The sequence below is a fragment of the Erythrolamprus reginae genome, chromosome 5 (genome assembly GCF_031021105.1).
Source record: "Erythrolamprus reginae isolate rEryReg1 chromosome 5, rEryReg1.hap1, whole genome shotgun sequence".
In the NCBI taxonomy this organism is placed as follows: Eukaryota; Metazoa; Chordata; class Lepidosauria; order Squamata; family Dipsadidae; genus Erythrolamprus; species Erythrolamprus reginae.
The window spans coordinates 100,835,076-100,856,880 of NC_091954.1; the positions used below are offsets into that span (position 1 = coordinate 100,835,076).

At 42.0% G+C, this 21,805-nt stretch overlaps 1 protein-coding gene across 1 annotated transcript in view; it reads right to left on the reverse strand.

Annotated features, from left to right (window-relative positions):
• Positions 1–18,670: 18,670 nt before the first annotated feature.
• The window catches only part of SLC7A14 (solute carrier family 7 member 14), a 67,996-nt gene continuing 64,861 nt past the window's right edge, over positions 18,671–21,805 (reverse strand). The window contains exon 8 of the mRNA XM_070754142.1: positions 18,671–19,189. Within this exon, the coding sequence (XP_070610243.1) occupies positions 18,870–19,189 (320 nt within the window). The 3' untranslated portion in view covers positions 18,671–18,869. The remainder of the gene's footprint in view (positions 19,190–21,805) is intronic.

Genomic DNA, 21,805 nt, shown 5'->3' on the forward strand with positions numbered 1-21,805 from the left:
AAAGACAATTGGACAGGGGACGAAAGGCACACCAGTGCACTTATGTACGCCCCTTACTGGCCTCTTAGGAACCTGGAGAGGTCAATCGTGGAGAGTCTAAGGGAGAAGTGATGGGGGTTAGGGGTTGACACAATTGAGTTTGGTAATGACTCCCAGTTTGACCTGATTCTGCGAACCAGTAGCAGTGGTGGTGGGAGACTCCACCCCACCCGTCCGGGATGCTTTTGCACAAACCAGTAGCAACGGGTTTTAGAACCCACTACTGCTTAGGATGTACTGTATTCCCAGAATATGGCTTGTAAAATACTATATGGTTGTCTAGTTAAGTGGGCTTGTTCTGGCACCTGAAGCCTTCCTTAGTGTTTAGAACTGGGTGGGTACAAACAAGAGAAGGGATAAAGTGGAAAACTTTGAGAGCGGACAATATTGCCTGCCTAGTAATTGATGGTTATACTCGGGTCATTGTGATCCAGAGAAGCCAAGTATATGCCTAACTTCTCTAGTGAAGGAAGGGAAGGATATATAGGATCTTCTGATTACCTTGGGGGGAAAAATGACTCATAAAGAGAGTTCCCTTCAAATCAATGGTATAGATTTGATATCCATAGATGGTAACCATGATTTGCTTGTAGATCATGGACAAGACCTTACAGACAACTCTCACTCCATAAAAGACCTTGGGATACTCATATTTGATATTCACATCAAAGGACCTAAGTGCCAAAGCCCACTGCAACAACATTACCAAAAAGGCTTCAAGAGTTGTTAACCTAATCCTACATAGTTTTTGCTCCGATAATCTCACACTACTAACCAGAGCATACAAAACTTTTGCCAGACCAATCCTTGAATACAGCTCATCTGTCTGGAACCCACACCACATTTCAGACATAAACACTCTAGAAAATGTCCAAAGATACTTTACTAAAAGAGCCCTCAGCTCTTCCACTCGCAACATAATACCCTACCCAACTAGATTTATAATCCTAGGTTTAGAAATCTTAGAACTACATCACTTTAAACACGACCTAAGCATAGTCCATAAAATCATCTGCTACAATGTCCTTCCTGTCAACAACTATTTCATCTTCAACCACAACAACACAACAGATACAAACTTAAAGTAAACTCGACTGCAGGAAATACGACTTTAGTAACCAAGTAATTGATGCATGGAACTCACTACCAGACTCAGTAGTATCATCACCAAATCCCCAAATCCTTACCCTTAGATTATCCACTATTGACCTCTTCCGATTCCTAAGAGGTCAGTAAGGGGCATGCATAAGTGCACCAGCGTGCCTTCCGTCCCCTGTCTAATGTTTCTCTCTTATTAGTACCATGTATATAAACATTGTTATATCTTTGTATACTACCAATACGTAGTTGACAAAACGAACAGATACATAAATTATTATCCTGAGAATGGGCCCTAGACCTGCTACTGGAATTTCACATATTCATATAAATATAAATCTCTGATCCTGGTGATTGACCCAGAGCGGCTCTTCACACATTCCCTTTGAACTGCAAACAAGAGTTACCAAGTTACCGATCTTCAGCCTTGGCGCATCCGATCCCATTGATTGCAATGGGCTTTGGGATCTCCATTTCAGCAGCGGCTCTAGATATTTGTTAGTTCAAAATTTTGGCACTGAACATGTTAGTAGCAAACTGGCTTGGGAGTCAAGCAGATTTGGAACAAAATGTGTATTCTGTCACTCGCTGTGATTTGTTATCTTAATTTCATATTGTTTTTCATTCTTTCACTATTTGACACAATGTCCACAGTGTGAACCCTTAATTCCAGAGCATCTTGGCAGAACATTTCTGCTCATTACATCACAGGCTCTGGATACAGTTGCTTGTTGTATACCCCCCAAAAGAAACAATAACCGCTGCCATTGTAATATGTGGGCGCTATGAAGGAATGTGTAACACACAGCTGTGCAGCTTTGTGAAGATTGGCCCAGGATTGTGGCCTGTGTTGTTTTGGTGCAATGCTCAATGGGTCTCATTGAAAGGCCTACAAGGGGGTTGAGCAGCTCAACTGAGGACCAACTATGGCTGGAGAGCAAACACTACAAAGATGTTTAGAAGGCTTTGGCCATTCTATCTTTGATTATCCTAAAATTGGCATTGGATGGCAAGGGACCTGAGAAACTGCCAAATTGGGATTGGTTACAGATATAAATATTTATTTTTTTCAGAAAATTTATATTGATGCCTATATGCACATGGCGACTCAAGTCGGCTTACAAGAATATGAAAACCTCATATAAAATACAATTAAACTAATAAAATAAGAACAAGAGCACATGGAGTTCCTAGTGCTAAAGTGTGTATTCATGATTAATGTTCTTCAATGATGATCCCATGTTACAATTGCAATTCTGCTTCGTGTTCGATGACTCTAAAGTGTGCAATAGGGTTGATATTCCTGGAGGGGTCTGTAATATGGTAAATTATTTAGCTTTACTAGATAAATGGTCAAAGCAATGGAAACTGCAGTTTAATGTTTCCAAATGTAAAATAATGCACTTGGGAAAAGGAATCCTCAATCTGAGTATTGCATTGGCAGTTCTGTGTTAGCAAACACTTCAGAAGAGAAGGATTTAGGGGTAGTGATTTCTGACAGTCTCAAAATGGGTGAGCAGTGTGGTCGGGCGGTAGGAAAAGCAAGTAGGATGCTTGGCTGCATAGCTAGAGGTATAACAAACAGGAAGAGGGAGATTGTGATCCCCTTATATAGAGCGCTGGTGAGACCACATCTGGAGTACTGTGTTCAGTTCTGGAGACCTCACCTACAAAAAGATATTGACAAAATTGAACGGGTCCAAAGACGGGCTACAAGAATGGTGGAAGGTCTTAAGCATAAAACGTATCAGGAAAGACTTAATGAACTCAATCTGTATAGTCTGGAGGACAGAAGGAAAAGGGGGGACATGATCGAAACATTTAAATATGTTAAAGCAGGGGTCCCCAAACTTTTTACACAGGGGGCCAGTTCACTGTCCCTCAGACTGTTGGAGGGCCGGACTATAAAAAAACCCATATGAACAAATCCTTATGCACACTGCACAAATCTGATTTAAAGTAAAAAACAAAATAGGAACAAATACAATATTTAAAATAAAAAAGTAATTAAATAATTAAGTAATAAAGTAATTTAAACTTAAATCAACAAACTCCCTCCATTTCTCCTTCCTTCCTTTCCTCCCACCCTCTTTCCTCTCCATTTCTCTCTTCCCTCTCTCTTTTCTTCCTTCTCTCTCATTTGTTTCATTTTCCTCTCCCTCGTTTTCTCTCCATCATTTTCTCATTTTTCTCTTTTTCTCTCTCTCTCTCTTTCCATCTATCCCCCTTTCTCTCTTCCTCTCTATCTCTCCCTCTTTTTCATTCTCTGTCCCTCTCTCTTTCTCTCACTCATTGTCTTTCTCTCTCCCTCTTTGTATCTCTCCCTCTTTCTCTCTCTCCCTCTCTCTCTCTCCCTCCTATCATCCCCACCCCTTGCCTCTGTACCACCTCCTCGCTCAGCAGCAGACCGCGGTGAGTTGACAGGAGATTCGGGAGCTTATTATATCTATTGATAAAATCTCGTGGGCCGCCGCGGGCCGGATAAATTGCCTCAGCGGGCCGCATCCGGCCCCCGGGCCGTAGTTTGGGGACCGCTGTGTTAAAGGGTTAAATAAGGTTCAAGAGGGAAGTGTTTTTAATAGGAAAGTGAACACAAGAACAAGGGGAAAGATCAAAGGCAACATGACAAAATATTATTTTACTGAAAGAATAGTAGATCCTTGGAACAAACTTCCAGCAGATGTGGTTGGTAAATCCACAGTAACTGAATTTAAACATGCCTGGGATAAACATATATCCATTGTAAGATAAAATACAGGACATAGTATAAGGGCAGACTAGATGGACCATGAGGTCTTTTTCTGCCGTCAGTCTTCTATGTTTCTATGTTTCTTCAAAATCTAACCTGTTTTTCTGTTTCCTAGGTCCATGTCTAACTTCCATATATATACATATATATATGCATATATCAAAAGGATGTTTGGTCAGATATACTCAAGCTTAGGGATGGAACAACTCAACTGCAATAGGCATCTGGTTTCGTAGACCACCCAAGTGATGTTTCCCAACTCATAGGTGTATATCCTGCTAGCTGGAAATATCTCAGGTGGTATTTATCAGATATCCCCCCCCTTTTTTTCTACTTTCCTTTGACAAAAATAGATTTCCCTGAAAAGAGCCCACCAGGAAAGGTGTATTCTGCCTTCCATTGTTACAAGAAATAGGAGCCCTTAGAAGCTGATACTCAACAGTCAATTGGTGCAGCACCTTGTCACTGGACACTGTAAATAGGAAAGCAGGCCACAGGTAACAAGTACAGCAGCTGATCTTGAACCAATCACCAATTCAAATGAATTTTGCAATGCGACTTGCAAAAGAGCACAGAACATCGTAAGTCGCATACAGCTTCTTGGAGATTGGTGGGGTAAAAATAAGTAAATATAAATAAATAGATAAAGAAAGAATACAAATGAAAAATTACAATTTGGAACTGTATGGAGCTATAGTAGTGTGGTGGTTGTGATTCTGGATTAGGACCTCTGGGGATCATCTATGGTAGAAGGAGGTTAATAATAAAGGACACAAACAAGTGATAGCATGTATTTTTTCCAATTTTTCCATATTTATTTAAATCATGATTGTTTTTCTTTATTAAAACTATTTTAAATACACTCAAAACTTAACCTTGGTATGTTTTCTAATGAAGTGTTTTCCTTTTCTGCAGTTGTCCAGGCTGGGGGTGGGTATAGAAAGCATTATTTGAACAAACCATGATGCAAGACAAGAGTTTTGTAGCACTTTTAATTTGTTCCAATTAAAATAATTTTCTATCTTCACCTCTACAAGGGTATATATACTACAGTGGTAGCTCTACTTAATAACGCCTCTACTTAAGAACTTTTCTAGATAAAAACTGGGTGTTCAAGATTTTTTTGCCTCTTCTTAAGAACCATTTTCTACTTAAGAACCCAAGCGCGGAAAAATTTCCCAGAGAGCGGCACGAAGGCCCGGCCAGTTTCCTGCCATTCCCCCTTTAATCCCGGCCATCTTTTCTGGGATGCCAGAGGAGCCTTTCGGTGGCACTTAAGGAGATTTTGGCAGTCCAGGGCGAACAAAGCATTTTCCTTTCTCTGGGCACTGGGAGAAGAAATAAACCTCTGCCAGAATCCAGAGAAGAGAAACACTCCATTCGCTCTGGGCAGCTTTTATTTCTTTCCTAATGGGTTTGCATGCATTATTTGCTTTTACATTGATTCCTATGGGAAAAATTGCTTCCACTTACAAACTTTTCTACTTAAGAACCTGGCTACAGAACAAATTAAATTCTTAAGTAGAGGTACCACTGTTTATACGGGCAAATTATAGTTCTTTGAAATGGTCATCTGTTTTTTTCACATGCCATTTATCTTTCACACTGTAAATTCTCTCGAGAGTACAGTAAAGAAGGTTTCCTTATACTTGATAAAGAAGGGATTAATTTAAGTTGAGATTTATTTTCCTTTTGGGAAATAATTGTGTGTTTATGTACTGCAAAACATCACAGACCACCAAAGCAGAGCCGTATAGGCATGCTGAAGGCAATGGCACCAGATTGTGGTGCCCAAATTTAGTAGAACAACCCATGGCAATCTTATATAAGCAGACACAAGAAAATCTTACCATTACAGCAGTGGTGGGTTGTAAATATTTTTGCTACCAGTTCGTGCACACCTGCATCCTGGGTGGGTGGGCGGAGCCTCCTGCTGGTGGTGGTACCAGTTCTAAGAATGGGTCCAAACTGGGAGCATCTCACCATTGTATATCACATGCTAAGTATCATCTCTGTGTACAAATACAACCCTGAGACTTCTGCTTTCTGGTAGAGTGGTCATGGGCCTTCCTAGGCATGCTCATGTTTCTCCAACACTCCACGGACTGTACTGGCTGCCGATTGGTTTCCGGACACAATTCAAAGTGTTGGTTATGACCTATAAAGCCCTACATGGCATTGGACCAGGCAACCTGTGGGACTGCCTTCTGCCGCATGAATCCCAGCGTCTGGTTAGGTCCTACAGAGTCAGCCTTCTCCAGGTCCTGTCAACTCGACCATGACAAAGTTGGCTCTTCTATGACTTGTGGACTTCAACTCCCAGAATTCCTGTGCCAGTCATACTAGCTCAGGAATTCTGGGAGTTGAAGTCCACAAGTCATAGAAGAGACAACTTTGCATACCCTTGAACTAGACAAAGTTGTTATGGTGGGGGCCTAGGGGAAGAGCCTTCTCTCTGGGGGGCCCCAGCTCTCTGGAATCAGCTCCCCCCAGAGATTCATACTGCCCCCACCCTCCACATCTTCCATAAGAGTCTAAAGACTCATCTATGCCGCCAGGCCTGGGGCCATTAGACTCTAGCCCCCTGGCCAACGAATGACATGTATGTTGCTGTTGAGTGGATATGATTGATTTTTAATAATGGGGATTTTAATTTAGATTAGTGGGTTCATAATAATTGGATTTGTATTTGTATTGCATTGTTATTTTATATATTGTGAGCTCCCCCGAGTCCTTGGAGAGGGGCCGCATATAAATCAAGCAATCAAATAGATAGATAGATAGATAGATAGATAGATAGATAGATAGATAGATAGATAGATAGATTCTCCTCTGGGTTGCAACCCCTGTCTCTTGGGGCTGCGTTTTACGATCACACATGGACTGCCTGCCTCCTGGTGGATGCCTTGTGGGTGGGTGGCATGGGGGAGAAGATAATAGCATTCTTCTTTGTTGCAAACATTGGCCAAACAAGGATGGTACTGTATGCACATACAAGGCTATAAATAGTGTCTATCAGTAGGTCACATGACTTTCCCCAAGGCTGTGCAGAGGCTTAGCAGCTCCGTAGGATCACTGAGGGACATTGTGTGGGCAGGAAGGTCCTTGGCTCTTCAAGTGGAGGAGGGACGGAGTTACAAATGCCTCTAGGGCTCTTCTGCACCACCTCCTCCTCCACCCTGCCTTGCCAGCAACTGATGGTGCTAGGCAGGGAGAACTCTTACGTCCTGTCTGTAGCCTCAATCGCTCTTCTAATATAGGTCCTTAGGAGAGGGGAATCTTAGTGTGTGGCTCTGTGGCTTTGGGGAAGATGTGACACAAAAGCTCACATTGTCAGTCAACAGCTTTGGCTTCTGTTGTGGTTTGCTCTGGCCCAGCTCCTGCCCAAAGGACTGTGGATGTGGGGGAGACATCCACATGCTGCAGGCCTGGTTTGCCCCCGGTGGAATATGAAGATGAAGGCTCCTCTGACCAAGAAGACATGAGTGACAGGGAGGAGGAGAGTGTGGCAGACAGCTCAGAAGGAGATCAATTATCTAGCTCCTCCTTGGATTCAGAACAAGAGTTAATGATACAGCCGGGCATGCGGAGCGATGCATAGGCAACAACAACTGAGAGATTATTATCAAAGAAAATGAGGCCCCCTGTGGTTGGGTGGGGCTGTGGTAATTAGTGAGGCTGCTATAAATGGCAGCCTGTGGGTTTGGCCATTTTGGAGGATTATCTGATCGTTGTGTTTCATGACTGCTTTACTGACTGACTTTTTGTGTGCTGATTTTTTCCTGCTTTGAAACTAAACCAGAGCAAAGTGTGTTTCACTTTGTGAAAGAAGGACTTTGAATTGCCTCACAGCTGCAAGCTAAGTATCACAGGACTGATAAGGGACTTGTATAAATTATCAGTTTGTTTGGAGACGAGTGCTCTTTGCTATACCAAAAGAGGGCTTAGTTTAAGTGAATTTTCATTATAAAGAACATTGTTTTGAATTTTCAAACGTGTGTGTGTCTGAAATTTGTACCTGTGAATTTTTGGGAGGATTCTACCAGAGAGCCCGACAGAACAGCTTCTATGGGGAAATAGCATGGATGCTTACCCAAAGAGACTACCTGATATGCATGAGAGCCCAAGGCAAACTGTCCAACTGGCTAAAATAGGACATAGTCTTCTGCAGCATCCAATCTTCTCCTTGCAATACAATAATGGGCCGATTTTTGATCATTTCAGCAAGACCCACTTATGGCTGACAAGAGAACTGAGTTTCATTTGAGATTCACCAAGTGCTATCCTGCTATCGCACAACCTATGTATTCATTCCTAAGTCCAGAATGGCAAAATATGCAATTTCTTCGTGAAGATTGCTTGCTTAGTAAATTTGGGGCAAGAATAATTCTTTTCTGGAGATTATGGGTTTTGGCATCTGCATATTAGATATTTCTCGTGTTAGATATTCTAACTACCTAAGGGGCTGCCACAAAGGAAAGGGGGTCAATTTATTCTCCAAAGCACCTGAAGGCAGGATAAGAAGCAATGGATGGAAAGTAACCAAGGAAAGAAGAAAACAAGAACTAAGGAGAAATTTCCTGACAGTTAGAACAATTCATCCGTGGAACAACTTTGTCTCCAGAAGTTGTGGGTGCTCCAACACTGGAGTTTTTAAAGAAGAGATTGGGTAACCATTTGCAATCTTTCGGCTATGGCGAGGAGGGCGTTTGCCCAGGTTCGCCTGATGCACCAGTTGCGGCCCTATTTGGACAGGGAGTCATTGCTCACAGTCGCTCATGCCCTTATCACGGCGAGGTTCGACTACTGCAATGCTCTCTACATGGGGCTACCTGTGAAAAGTGTTCGGAAACTTCAGATCGTGCAGAACGCAGCCGCGAGAGCCATCATGGGGCTTCCAAGATTCGCCCATGTCACACCAACACTCCGTGGCTTGCATTGGCTGCTGATCAGTTTCTGGTCACAATTCAAAGTGTTGGTCATGACCTTTAAAGCCCTACATGGCATTGGACCAGATTACCTCTGGAACCGCCTGCTACCGCACGAATCCCAGCGACCGATAAGGTCCCACAGTGTTGGCCTTCTCCGGGTCCCGTCGACTAAACAAGAGCCTTCTCTGTGGTGGCCCCAGCCCTCTGGAATCAACTCCCCCCAGAGATTAGAATGGCCCCCACCCTCCTTGTCTTTTGCAAGTTATTCAAGACCCACCTATATCGCCAGGCATGGGGGAATTAAGACACTTCCCCCAGGCGTTCTTATATTTTAAGTTTGGTATGTATGTGTTGTATGGTTTTTAAATTGTTGGGGTTTTTTAAATGTAATTTTATTATTAGATTTGTTCCATTGTTATACTGTTTTTATTGTTGTTGTGAGCCACCCCAAGTCTTCGGAGAGGGGCGGCATACAAATCTAATAAATTGAATTGAATTGAATTGAAATGGATTGTGGCTTCCTGTTTGAGCAGAGGATTGGACTATAACAGGGGTCTCCAACCTTGGCAACTTTAAGACTTGTGGACCTCAACTCCAGAGTTCCTCAGCCAGCAAAGCTAGGACTTGAAGTCCACAAGTCTTAAAGTTGCCAAAGTTGGAGATCCCTGGACTAGAAGACAACCAAGGCCCCTTCCAATGCTGTTATTCTGTTATTCATCAAACTCAAAATTGCTTGGAGAAGGAGTTAAAACAACTGGAAGGAAACATATTGAAGTCAGACGGTGAGAGGATGGAAGAAACAAAGATTGGGAGACAAGAGAATGATGGAGATGCCCTAAACATGTTATTGTTGTTGTTTTTCAAGTTTTATTGCGAAATCTAATACCATTTTCCTTTCCCAACAATGCAAATAAACCCCCAAAGTCAGCCCTTTTCACCTACTATTCTACAAAGGACATATTTCCAGGTTCTTAAGGCATAATCTGTTTGCATTTAATTCACTTTAGTGCTGAAAAACACCAGATCTTCTGATATTGGTCATTTTAAGAACTGTTTGTATATTTCAGTATGGAGTTTTCTTCTACTCTCTCTCTCTCTTTTTGGTTTAGTATTTCAATTTAAAACCTATGGACAATTCATCTAAAATATTGTCTTTTCTTTTTTTTTAACCCCCTCCCTGTTTTTCTGTAAATATAAAGGCACACAACGAAGCATAATGCATCTCTTAAAATATACACATTTGGTAGATATAGATTTCTTTTCCAAGTGTCTCTTGACACCGTTATATTTGTATATGTTATATAATAATCAACAACACAAATCATTCTCAAAATAAAGGTCACTTCATTAAGATATCTGCATAAACTGTCATCATGACACACCACAAAAGCCCATTGCATAGTACACCAACGGGGTTTGGGAATCACAAAAATAAATAGAGAACAAGTATTTTTTTTTCCTTTTAAACAAACACATCGATTTCATAGAAGAAGTGCAAATAAATGTTCACAGCAGGAAATGCCACCTGTAAAACAAAACAAAATAAAAACAATTTCCAAGGAGACAATATTGAGACTGACCGAAATCAATGCAGCAAAGACCATTTTTAAAAACTAGTTTGCATGTTGAATACAAATGCCTTTGTTTGACACACGGTGACAGTCGTTTGCAGCAACAAAGCTTGAGTAAAGGGCATGATGGTTAAATAATTGCAGGATCCCTGCTTGTTGTCCACTGGTTCGCTGTGGACCCAGGAGTGACACAAGCAGCTCTCAAGAGCCTTTCATTTGTTTCCAAAGAAAAGCCACATGGCATGTGTAGAACTGGGCATGCATCGGGCTTCCTTTCCCATAACAAATACATGGGAAAGAGTGTACACGGTATCTCCTGACAGGGCAAACAAATACATAGGTTGCACAGACATGTCACTTGACTGGCATTGGCTACTTTGCTGTGTATGTGTGAACGGATCCCAGGAAAAGCAATGTGCTTATGACATGGTGGAAGCTAGCATGGATGTCTCATTTCTGCCATGGACCAGAAATGGCTCACTGGCACATGCAGGGAACCAACCAATGCTACAGTCACTTAAAGGTAGTCAGGCATGAACAAACCGATTTCATGCTATCAGAAGCCATCAAAAGATCGATCAATGATAGATTCTCATGGTTTCCTTCATCAAGAACAGTGGGGCGATATTGAGCTGTACTGTATCCTATTCTTGGTTGAAGCTTTGACGTTAGAAAATGTTTCCATGACTTCAGTGGGAGCAGTGAAGGGAGACAGAGAGGAGAGCCACCCCAATGAACCACTTCCAAGGCAACCCAACCCTTCTAACGGTACACAATAGGCCTAATTTTGGTTACCTGCAAGCATATTACTTTTCTAGTTGTGAAACATCAACATTAGTTATTACAGCTTCAAATTCAGGTTTGAACTGGGATGCAAAACTCGGAACAGCAATTATTTGTGATAACCAGTATTGATGAGAATAGAGCAGATCTATCAATGGTTCTCAAGGTAGGTTTGACAAATTGAGTTCTACGGATTTCATTGAGCTGGTTCTAAAAATGTCTAAATCTGGTTCCAACGCTTAGCTCTGCAGAAAAAACTTGGGAAGGAGCTTCGTAAAGGATAATGAAACTTCAGATCAGATCGTGCAGAATGCAGCTGCGAGAGCAGTCATGGGCTTACCCAGGTATGCCCATGTTTCACCATCACTCCGCAGTCTGCACTGGCTGCCGATCAGTTTCCGGTCACAATTCAAAGTGTTGGTTATGACCTTTAAAGCCCTTCATGGCATCGGACCAGAATATCTCCGAGACCGCCTTCTGCCGCACGAATCCCAGCGACTGATTAGGTCCCACAGAGTGGGCCTCCTCCGGGTCCCATCAACTAAACAATGTCGGTTGGCGGGCCCCAGGGGGAGAGCCTTCTCTGTGGCGGCACCGACTCTCTGGAACCAACTCCCTCCGGAGATCAGAACTGCCCCTACTCTTCCTGCCTCCCGTAAACTCCTCAAAACCCACCTTTGCCGTCAGGCATGGGGAAACTAAACATCTCCCCCTGGGCATGTTGAATTTATACATGGTATGCTTGTGTGTGTGTATGTTAGTATAGGTTTTTTTTTTAAATTTTTAAATATTTTAATTAATTGGATTATGTATTGGATTGTTTTTCACTTGTTGTGAGCCGCCCCGAGTCTTTGGAGAGGGGCGGCATACAAATCCAAATAATAAATAAATAAATAAATAAATAAATAATCTTTTTTTTTTAAGACAGAGGAATGAGTTCAAATCAACACTGGAGCAAGAAAACATTGATAATTAAATATCTGGAACAAACAGGACAAAGTTTCCAAATTTGTAATTCATGCGTAGTTTAGGAAATTAAATAGCAACCACGGCATCACAATCTGAGCTAAAGAAGGATTGATTTATTTTCCAGTACCAAGAACAACAAAGTCTTCGCTCCTATTCCCTAACCTTATTACCAATAACATATTAAATTGCCATTGATCCCAATACAAATGACTAGCTTCAATCTAGATTAGTCTGGATGGGTAAGTGGTGATTTCACTTGAACCACAACTGTTAGTATTTCTGACCATTAAGCCATTTTGGCAACATCTAGAGAGGTTCTGCAGTAAGGATGGAGAACTGTTGTTCCTCTAGATGTTAGATTACAAATTCTATTATTGTTGACTTCTTGTTGCTTAGGCCTCTGAAAATTTAAGCCATAGAAATGTCATAGGTTTATCACATTCTTGTTCTAAGTCCTATTTTATTATAGCTAAAGAAGATATTTTGGAGAAAGTTGGCATAGAGTTGGCAGCTAACTAGAAACTTGGAAAAAAGAATGAAATGAATCTCCTACACTTCTTAAGAAAATATTCATTTGAGCTTTGCTTTAGAGTTTCTGGGAGTTGGGCAGCACACACATTCAATAGATGACAATGAGCTTAAGTCAAGGGCTTTGCAGCCTCCTCCTTGTGAACTCATGGCTTTCATAAGACTCCGTGTGAATTTCAAAGGGGTGAATCAAGGTGAGAACTCACATTGGTAGTGGGAATCTGGTGGAGTCCTATCAATAAACCTGGGCTGCAGAATTTGGTGTAGCAAAGACGGGGATGTAGAAGCAAAGGCATGGAAAAGAGATACAATCTCTCAGGTAGTTCTGCAAGATCACAACCCCATCTTCCTATACATTTTTTCAGAAGGAAAGCCCCTCCCCCCCTTTTCTTGGTCTCTTGTTGAGATGATCTGCTTGATCAGCAGAAACATACAACAGAATAAAAGAGACATTCATAGGAGATTTCATAAAAATTGCAAGGAACATCTCAGCCCCAGGCCAGATTCGTCAGAAGAGGCACTTGGGAACTTATCAGAGCAAATAAACAGAAGAAAACAAGAAAATTTTCTATGGAGGTTTAGTGGGGAAGGATCATATTAATCACCCAGAGAAGAAATATCAAGGTACGTTTGCCACTGTTTGAGTGAGGAAGTCACATATTTGACCAGCTGTCTATTGGGTGTGATGTTATATAATTGTGCTCAATGCAGTGAACTCTTAGTTTTCGAGAACAAGTCTATTCCTTTGAAACAAAGGTGGCTGAGTTGGAAATGCTCAGAAAAGTTGAGTTGAAAAAACTAAAAAATATAGCTGAGGTCTAATAGGATAAAACAGCCTCATCTCACACTCCGAATGGTAGTTCCTTTGCTCTGAAGATGAAGGGAAAATCCTTATGAAGATGTCATCTCAAGAATGAATAAGGTATTTCTTTTAGAGGGACACAATCATCGGATGATCAATTCACATTCTTTCTCATACCTGACAACTTCACTCCTCCAGGGATAGGTAGAAGTTTTTGGTTGTGTGTAATTTGATTCTAGAAGCAGAGATGGGGTCAAGTGATGGATGTATGAATTCTTAATGAAGATTACAGACATTATGCACAGTTTTGAGAAGCTGCTTGATATTACTGGGGGATGAAGTACTGGTCAACGAATTTCACCAGAAATTGGCTATATTCGTGCATTGGGTAAGAAGTCAAAATTCCCCAGTTGACTATGAATTAACTCTGTTGATCTTGAAACTCAACAAAAGAAAAGCAATCCTAGATTTAATCCACAGTGGTGACCATGATCTCATATAAGACTTCAGCATTGTAGAAGTGGTAGGAAGCAGTGAACAAAACGCTGTTACATAAACCCTACATCCAATTGGAAATTGCTTGCAGGTTCAATGCAATTACACTTGAATACAAAAGGGAAGAATATTGGTGAATAAAAGATGGAAAGGAAGGATTTAAGTGGGTCACATCAACCAATAATACCTATAAGTTATTTAAAGTCATAATAATTGAGACTCAACTAGAATGTATTCTACAATATCAGGAAGAGTCATTCGAGCTCCAGAAGATCTCTAATAATTCTCAAGAGCCTGTAAAGTAGGGTGCCCATGGACTGGATGTGTCATGCATTGGCTATGCCCACCCCCAGTTTAGCAAAGGGGGAAAAAATCTTGCGCTACGTTGTGTGATGACATGATGTCATTGCGAGTTTGACATCTCTGCTGTAAAGTTAAGGAGCATAAGAAAAAATAAGAAGACTGGATAAAGGTAACAAAAAAGAATAAAAGGAAAAAAAGGAAATTTGAATATATTGTAATGCTTTTATATAACTCCGTATTAAATCCATGTTAGGAATGCTACAGATAGTTCTGGTGGTCACATTGTAAAATGATATATCTGGAGAAATCTGGCAGAAAAGGACAAGCTAAATGAATTGAACACTTCTCCTAAAGGAAGATAAATTAGGGACCTTAGCATAGAAAACATGCATCTGAAGATATCTTGCTTGAGCTACACAAAAGCAATGCATGCATAGAGACAAGTTGTCCCACATCTTCTCAAAACACTACAGGTCAACCAATGAAGCTGACGAGAAAGAGCTTTTGAAGAGCAAAATAAAGCACTTTCTTCATACAGCAACTAATTCAGATGTTGAATCGATTGCCATAAGTCATGGTAAGGACTACAGTATTCCCTCTATTTTCACGGGTTCGAACTTCGCGAAAGGCCTATACCACGGTTTTTCAAAAATATTAATTAAAAAATACTTTGCGGTTTTCCCGTCACGTGTCATCGCCAAACTTTCGTCCACCTTTAATAATTTTTTTAAAAAATAAACTTTAATAAACATGGTGAGTAATAATCTAAATGGTTGCTAAGGTAATGGGAAATTGTAATTTAGGGGTTTAAAGTGTTAAGGGAAGGCTTGTGACACTGTTCATAGCCAAAAATAGTGTATTTACTTCCGCATCTCTACTTCGCGGAAATTCGACTTTTGCGGGCGGTCTCGGAACGCATCCCCCGTGAAAATCGAGGGAACACTGTACTGACTTGGATGGTTTTAGGGACAGTTGAATAAATAGCTAGAGCAGGGGTCTTCAAACCTTGGCAACTTTAAGACTTGTGGACTTCAACTCCCAGAATTCCTCAGCCAGCTTTGCCAACTGTGGGAGTTGAAGTCCACAAGTGGAGATCCCTGCTATAGAGGACCAATTTATTATGGGCATTTTAGTCTTCACAAAATTAATGCTACATCCTTGTTAGGAACTGGATGCAACCAAATATGAATTGCAGAGGAGAATTTGTGGGAGAAAGAGGTGTCTCTATCACTTGCTTAAGCATCTCAGAGACACCGAGTCGGCCGAGTGAGAAACAAAATGCTGCACTGAGATAATCCTGGTTCTGATCCATAAGCCTATTCTTATGATTTTAACAATAAAGTAAGGGGTTGCGGGGGTTTTTTGTGCTTAGGAAATTGCATGGTAGAAGAGCTTTAATGACATGTCCAATATTGTTCATGCAGGAAACTTTATTCTGTAAGGAAGTAATCAATTTTGATTTCCACTACCATAATCTAAACTACTATAGGATCAAAAAAGAATAGTACTGTGTAATTCTACTGAATTTCCGCATTTACTGTCATGTTACTGAAATTTTATTGTCAATCTGTACTGATCTGATCTATATTAACTTACATACAGAGAATATTGATCACCAAATTTCTTCCAGTGTCTTAAAAAAAAAAGGCTTTTCAAACAAGCCAACCCCACATCTAACCGAGATGCAAATCTAGTCCAATCATGTAGTGTTGCATCATAATTAATCACTTTGGTATCTTCAAGGGATGGTCATAATAGGCATGATAGGCAAGTGGGTCAGTGCAATGGAAACTCTGCTTGTTTTCACAGGCAATAGTAATACAAATACAAACCAAGTAGAACCTTGATTGCACCAATTTGGATGGCATCCTGACTTTTATGACCATACTCTTTGGACAGCCCTGATTCACCAGGAAATAAATCCAGATCAGTGTGGATTAGCCAAGGTGGCACATACGAACAAACAAAACAAAAATAACCATGTATGGAATCAAAATCCAAATGGAAAAAAAATATGAAAATTTGCCAAAATGCAAATAATGTTTTGGGATGTGAAAAGATGCACTTGTTCTACTCAACCCCTGGATCTCTATTTTCTGTGTGTCCTTGGGAAACATACTATAGTTCCCTCCTGAACATACCAACTTCATTTGTCAATCTTATCTTTAAATAAAGGGAAGTCTTATCACAGTCACTCATGCCCTCATCACCTCGAGGTTCGATTACTGCAACGCTCTCTACATGGGGCTACCTTTGAAAAGTGTTCGGAAACTTCAGATCGTGCAGAACGCAGCCGCGAGAGCCATCATGGGGCTTCCAAGATTCGCCCATGTCACACCAACACTCCGTGGCTTGCATTGGCTGCTGATCAGTTTCCGGTCACAATTCAAAGTGTTGGTCATAACCTTTAAAGCCCTACATGGCATTGGACCAGATTACCTCCGGAACTGCCTGCTACCGCACGAATCCCAGCGACCGATAAGGTCCCACAGTGTTGGCCTTCTCCGGGTCCCGTCGACTAAACAATGTTGTTTGGCGGGCCCTAGGGGAAGAGCCTTCTCTGTGGCGGCCCCGGCCCTCTGGAACCAACTCCCCCTGGAGATTAAAACTGCCCCCACCCTCCCTATCTTTCATAAACTACTCAAGACTCATTTATACCGCCAGGCATGGGGGAATTGAGATAGCTCTTCCCCCTAGGCCATTACAAGTTATGCATGGTATGTCTGTGTGTATGTTTGGTTTTATAATAAAGGTTTTTAGTTGTTTTATTATTGGATTGTCACATGCTGTTTTTATCATTGTTGTTAGCCGCCCCAAGTCTACGGAGAGGGGCGGCATACAAATCCAATAAATTATTATTATTAAATTATTATTATTATTATTTGCCAGATGACTTTGATAGTCACCAACTCGGATACAAATGAGAACTTTCTACAGCAAGGGACTGCAGCCCATATATCCTGTGGCCATATTTATCCCCTAGCCCTCTTTCCACTCTCCTAGAATATAACTTTTCACAGAAAAAACTGAATCGGTGTAAATAAGATGCAATTAATTTCAACGTATCTATTACAATTAAATTCCCTTCTCCTTAATTCAGCAGTGTCGAAGCTCGATCCACTAAGATGACATGACAACATCACTGTCATGACATCTGAAGTCCACAGAGGAGGAGAAAAAGAAATGAGGTCCCTGAATGCAAAAACAGATTGTCTGCTCCTGTCCTTGAGGAAAACATTGCAAATATTAACATTTTCTCTACCAATGGAACCCAATTTAAGTTGCTGATAAAGTTTGTCGGATGCATTTTGTGGCCAAAACTTAAGTTGGTGTAACAACAGGAGGCATTTCCTGCATTGGGTTTCCTGGAAAGGCTTCCCAAGCTATTCTAGGTTGTGTAAAGGATCAGCTGCTGTCAACATCAAATGAAATAACATTAGGGCTGGGAGGGTGTGCGTAGAGAAATCAGGTTCGATTTCTTTATTTGGACCTTTGGTGGATTCAGGATGAACCCTTGACAGAACCACCTTGAGCAGCAGAGAGTGAAATAATTATCAGCAGAAGGATCCAAACCTTGATCAGAATGAAAGGCTTCAAATGAGAGCTAAAAGAAGTGGTGGCCTCAATTCACACAACACTCTTAACTAGGTCATTTAAAGACCTAACAAATGCATTTGCACAATACAGTGATACCTCGTCATACAAACTTTTCGAGATACAAACCCAGGGTTTAAGATTTTTTTGCCGCTTCTTACAAACTATTTTCACTTTACAAACCCACCACCGCCGCTGGGATGCCCCACCTCCGGACTTCCGTTGCCAGCGAAGCACCCATTTTTGCGCTGCTGGGATTGCCCTGAGGCTCCCCTCCATGGGAAAGCCCACCTCCGGACTTCCATGTTTCTGTGATGCTGCAGGGGAATCCCAGCAGTGCAAAAATGGGCACTTTGCTGGCAACGGAAGTCCAGAGGTGGGGTTTCCAAGCGAGGGGAGCCTCAGCGAAATCGCAGCATCGCAAAAACACAGGTCCGGAGGTGGGGTTTTGAGGACTTCGGTGTTTTTGTGATGCTGCGATTTCACTGATGCTCCCTTTGCTGGGAAACCCCACCTTCAGACTTCTGTTGCCAGCGAAGCGCTCTTTTTTGCGATGCTGGGATTCCCCTGCAGCATCGCAAAAACACAGAAGTCCGGAGGTGGGGTTTCCCATGGAGGGGAGCCTCAGGGGAATCCCAGCAGCGCAGAAATGGGCGCTTCGGCTGGCAAAAGGTGTGAATTTTGGGCTTGCACGCATTAATCGCTTTTCCATTGATTCCTATGGGAACCATTGTTTCATCTTACAAACTTTTCACCTTAAGAAACTCGTCCCGGAACCAATTAAGTTTGTAAGACGAGGTATCACTGTATGTTGAGCTTGCTTCTAACTCATGAAGCTTGCCATGTTGTGAAAATGCTTATTGAGTTAGGCCATTGTGGTTCATACTATTAGTCCACCCCCCCAAATGGGTGAACTGGGTTGAACAGTTGTTGTGTGAATACAGCCCCTGAACTTCAGCCCAAGTGACCAAATAAAATAAAATGACATGGTTGTGTTTCTATCGCGTCTACTCTGGTGAGTAGTCTAACTCGTCGTTAGAGATCAACGCATCTGAGTTCGGTTTGTGTTTGGCTTTGTTCTTGGGTTTGCTACTTGTCCGACTGCTTTCTTTTCCTTCGGCCATCTGCTGGTAAGAGAAACCTTTGTCATCAGCAGGATCCCAGTCCTGATATTTTTCATTCCCAGCAGAGTCAAATCCTTCTTCGACGGAGAATGGATCCACATCAACATCGTAACGCTGGTAAGTGCTTTGGTGCAGGGCTTCTTCTCGAGCTGTGATTTCCAGCGTACTGTTCCATATGCCGTAGCCGAAATAAATCAGCACCCCTAAAGAAAAGAGAAGAGAATTTGGCCCATCAATGACTACGTTCATGTACCAAGTTCACCATGTTTTATTTTAATTGTGGTCAGTTGACAAAGCCAGGAGCAAGGCAAAAAGTATTATAGCAATAGCACTTACACTTATATACCACTTCAGTGCTTTTATAGCCCTCTCTAAGCAGTTTACAAAGTTAGCATATTGCCCCCAACAATCTGAGTCCTCATTTTACTGACCTCAGAAGGATGGAAGACTGAGTCAAATTTGAGCCGGTGAGAATAGCAATAGCATTTAGACTTATCTACCACTTCACAGTGCATTACAACCCTCTCTAAGCAGTTTACAAAGTCAGCATATTGCCCCCAACAATCGGGGTCCTCAATTTACCAACCTCAGAAAGATGGAAGACTGAGTCAGCCTTGAGCCTAGTGAGATTCGAACCGCCAAATTGCAGGTAGCCAGCAGTCAGCAGAAGTAGCTGCAGTACTGCATTCTAACCACTGTGTCACCATGGCTCTTTTTTATTTATTTTCTTCTTTTTTCGATACGCATTTACTAAAGAGGAAGGCTGACCTACATTAGGGCTACACAAAGCTTTGGAAGGATCTCACTTTGAGAATCTTTGAAGTGAAACAACGTTTCATGAAGCTGCTTCATGAAGCAGAGGTAATCCTCAACTTAACAACAGTTCATTTAGCGAGTCTATGGAGAGAAAAGGAGGGCCAGAGGGGACATGATAGCTGTATACAGGTATATGAGGGGTAGTCACAGAGAGGAGGGGGCCACTCTATTCTCCAGAGCACCAGAGGGCCGGACGAGGAACAACGGCTGGAAGCTGACCAAGGAGAGATTCAACCTACAAGTAAGGAAGAACTTCCTGATGGTCAGAGCGATCAACCATTGGAACAACCTGCCTGCGGAGGTTGTGAACTCCCCAACTCTGGACACTTTCAAGAGGAGATTGGACTGCCACTTGGCTGGGGTGCTTTAGGATTCCTGCTCAGGCAGGGGGTTGGACTTGATGACCTGCATGGTCCCTTTAGCGAGTCTATGGAGAGGGGTGGCATACAAATCTAATAAATAATAATAATAATAATAATAATAATAATAATAATAATAATAAAAAAGTAGCTCTCTGAGAAGCCATATGGGGAATTATCTGTACCCTTAAGGTCATCTGAATCAGAGAGCAAATGGGTGTGGAACCATTTAGCTGTCCCAAGAAGTTTCCATACCCATTTACACTCTGATTCAGGTGACCCCCAAGATCAGCGATAGCGAACCTATGGCACGGGTGCCCCAGATGGCACGCAGAGCCATATCTGCTGGCACGCGAGCCATTTTATTTATTTTATTTATTTATTTATTGGATTTGTATGCCGCCCCTCTCCATGAACTCGGGGCGGCTAACAACAGTGGTAAAAACAGCATGTGACAATCCAATACTAAAAACAGCTAAAAACCCTTGTTATAAAACCAATCATACATGCAAACATACCATGCATAAATTGTAGAAGCCTAGGGGGAAAGAATATCTCAGTTCCCCCCATGCCTGACGGCAGAGCCATTGCCCTAGCTCAGCTCCAATGTGCATATGTGAGCCTGCCAGCTAATTTTTGGCTTGCACAGAGGCTCTGGGAGGGTGCTTTCGGCTTCCAGAGAGCCTCCAGGGGGGTGGGGAGGGCACTTTACCCTCCCCTGGCTGCAGGGGAGCCTTTGTAGCCTGGGGAGAGTGAAACACGAGCCTACTGGGCCCACCAGAAGTTGGGAAACAGGGCATTACTGGCCTCCAGAGGGCTTCCGGGGGGGGGGAAGCTGTTTTCACCCTCCCCAGATATTGAATTATGGGTGTGGGCACTCGCACATGCACAATATTGTGTGTGCATGCTCTTTCAGCACCTGAGGAAAGAAAGGTTCGCCATCCCTGGTATAGATAGATCCCCAAGTGGCCTCCACAGAGAGATAGCAACCGACCTTCTAAATGCTAACAACCAGAGGGCTACAAAAAATATAAACCCTTCTATTCCCCACCATTCAGTCTGAAACGAAGAAACTTTTTGGATAAGAAGTGAAAGGTTTTCAAGGCGGAAAAAAACAACAACGAAGACAAGAACGTCCAGTTGCCTTTTGAAAAGCCCCTAGAAATGTTTTTACACTTCAACAGATAGAGAGAGGTTGCTTTAGGCAACTTGAATTGCGTGTTGTGTATCTGAGGCAACAAGAAGTGCCTCAGCTGCTGCAAATTGTGTTACCTCATAGCCTGGCAGAGAACAAGGTCATCTCCTGAGTATGAAAGTGCCTAGAGGAGGCAACTCACAGACACCCACTGTATTCACTGCCATAAACATGAATAGTTTACTTTATAATATTCATAACTCAAGTATGGAATATATATACTGCCCTATAGTTATACTGTATAATTGGCTCGATTCTGTTGTTGCTGCTCCTTCCACAATGAATTCTTTCTCCCCACCAAAATATGTATTATTTATTGCATTGTTCAGCTACAAAACAAGACACCCAGGCAGAGAAGGAACAATGCTGAAGAAGGACGGTCTATTTTCTCTTTTCTTTAAGCTTTCCCACTTGTTTGTTTTTCATAAGAAGTTGATCCAAACAAACAT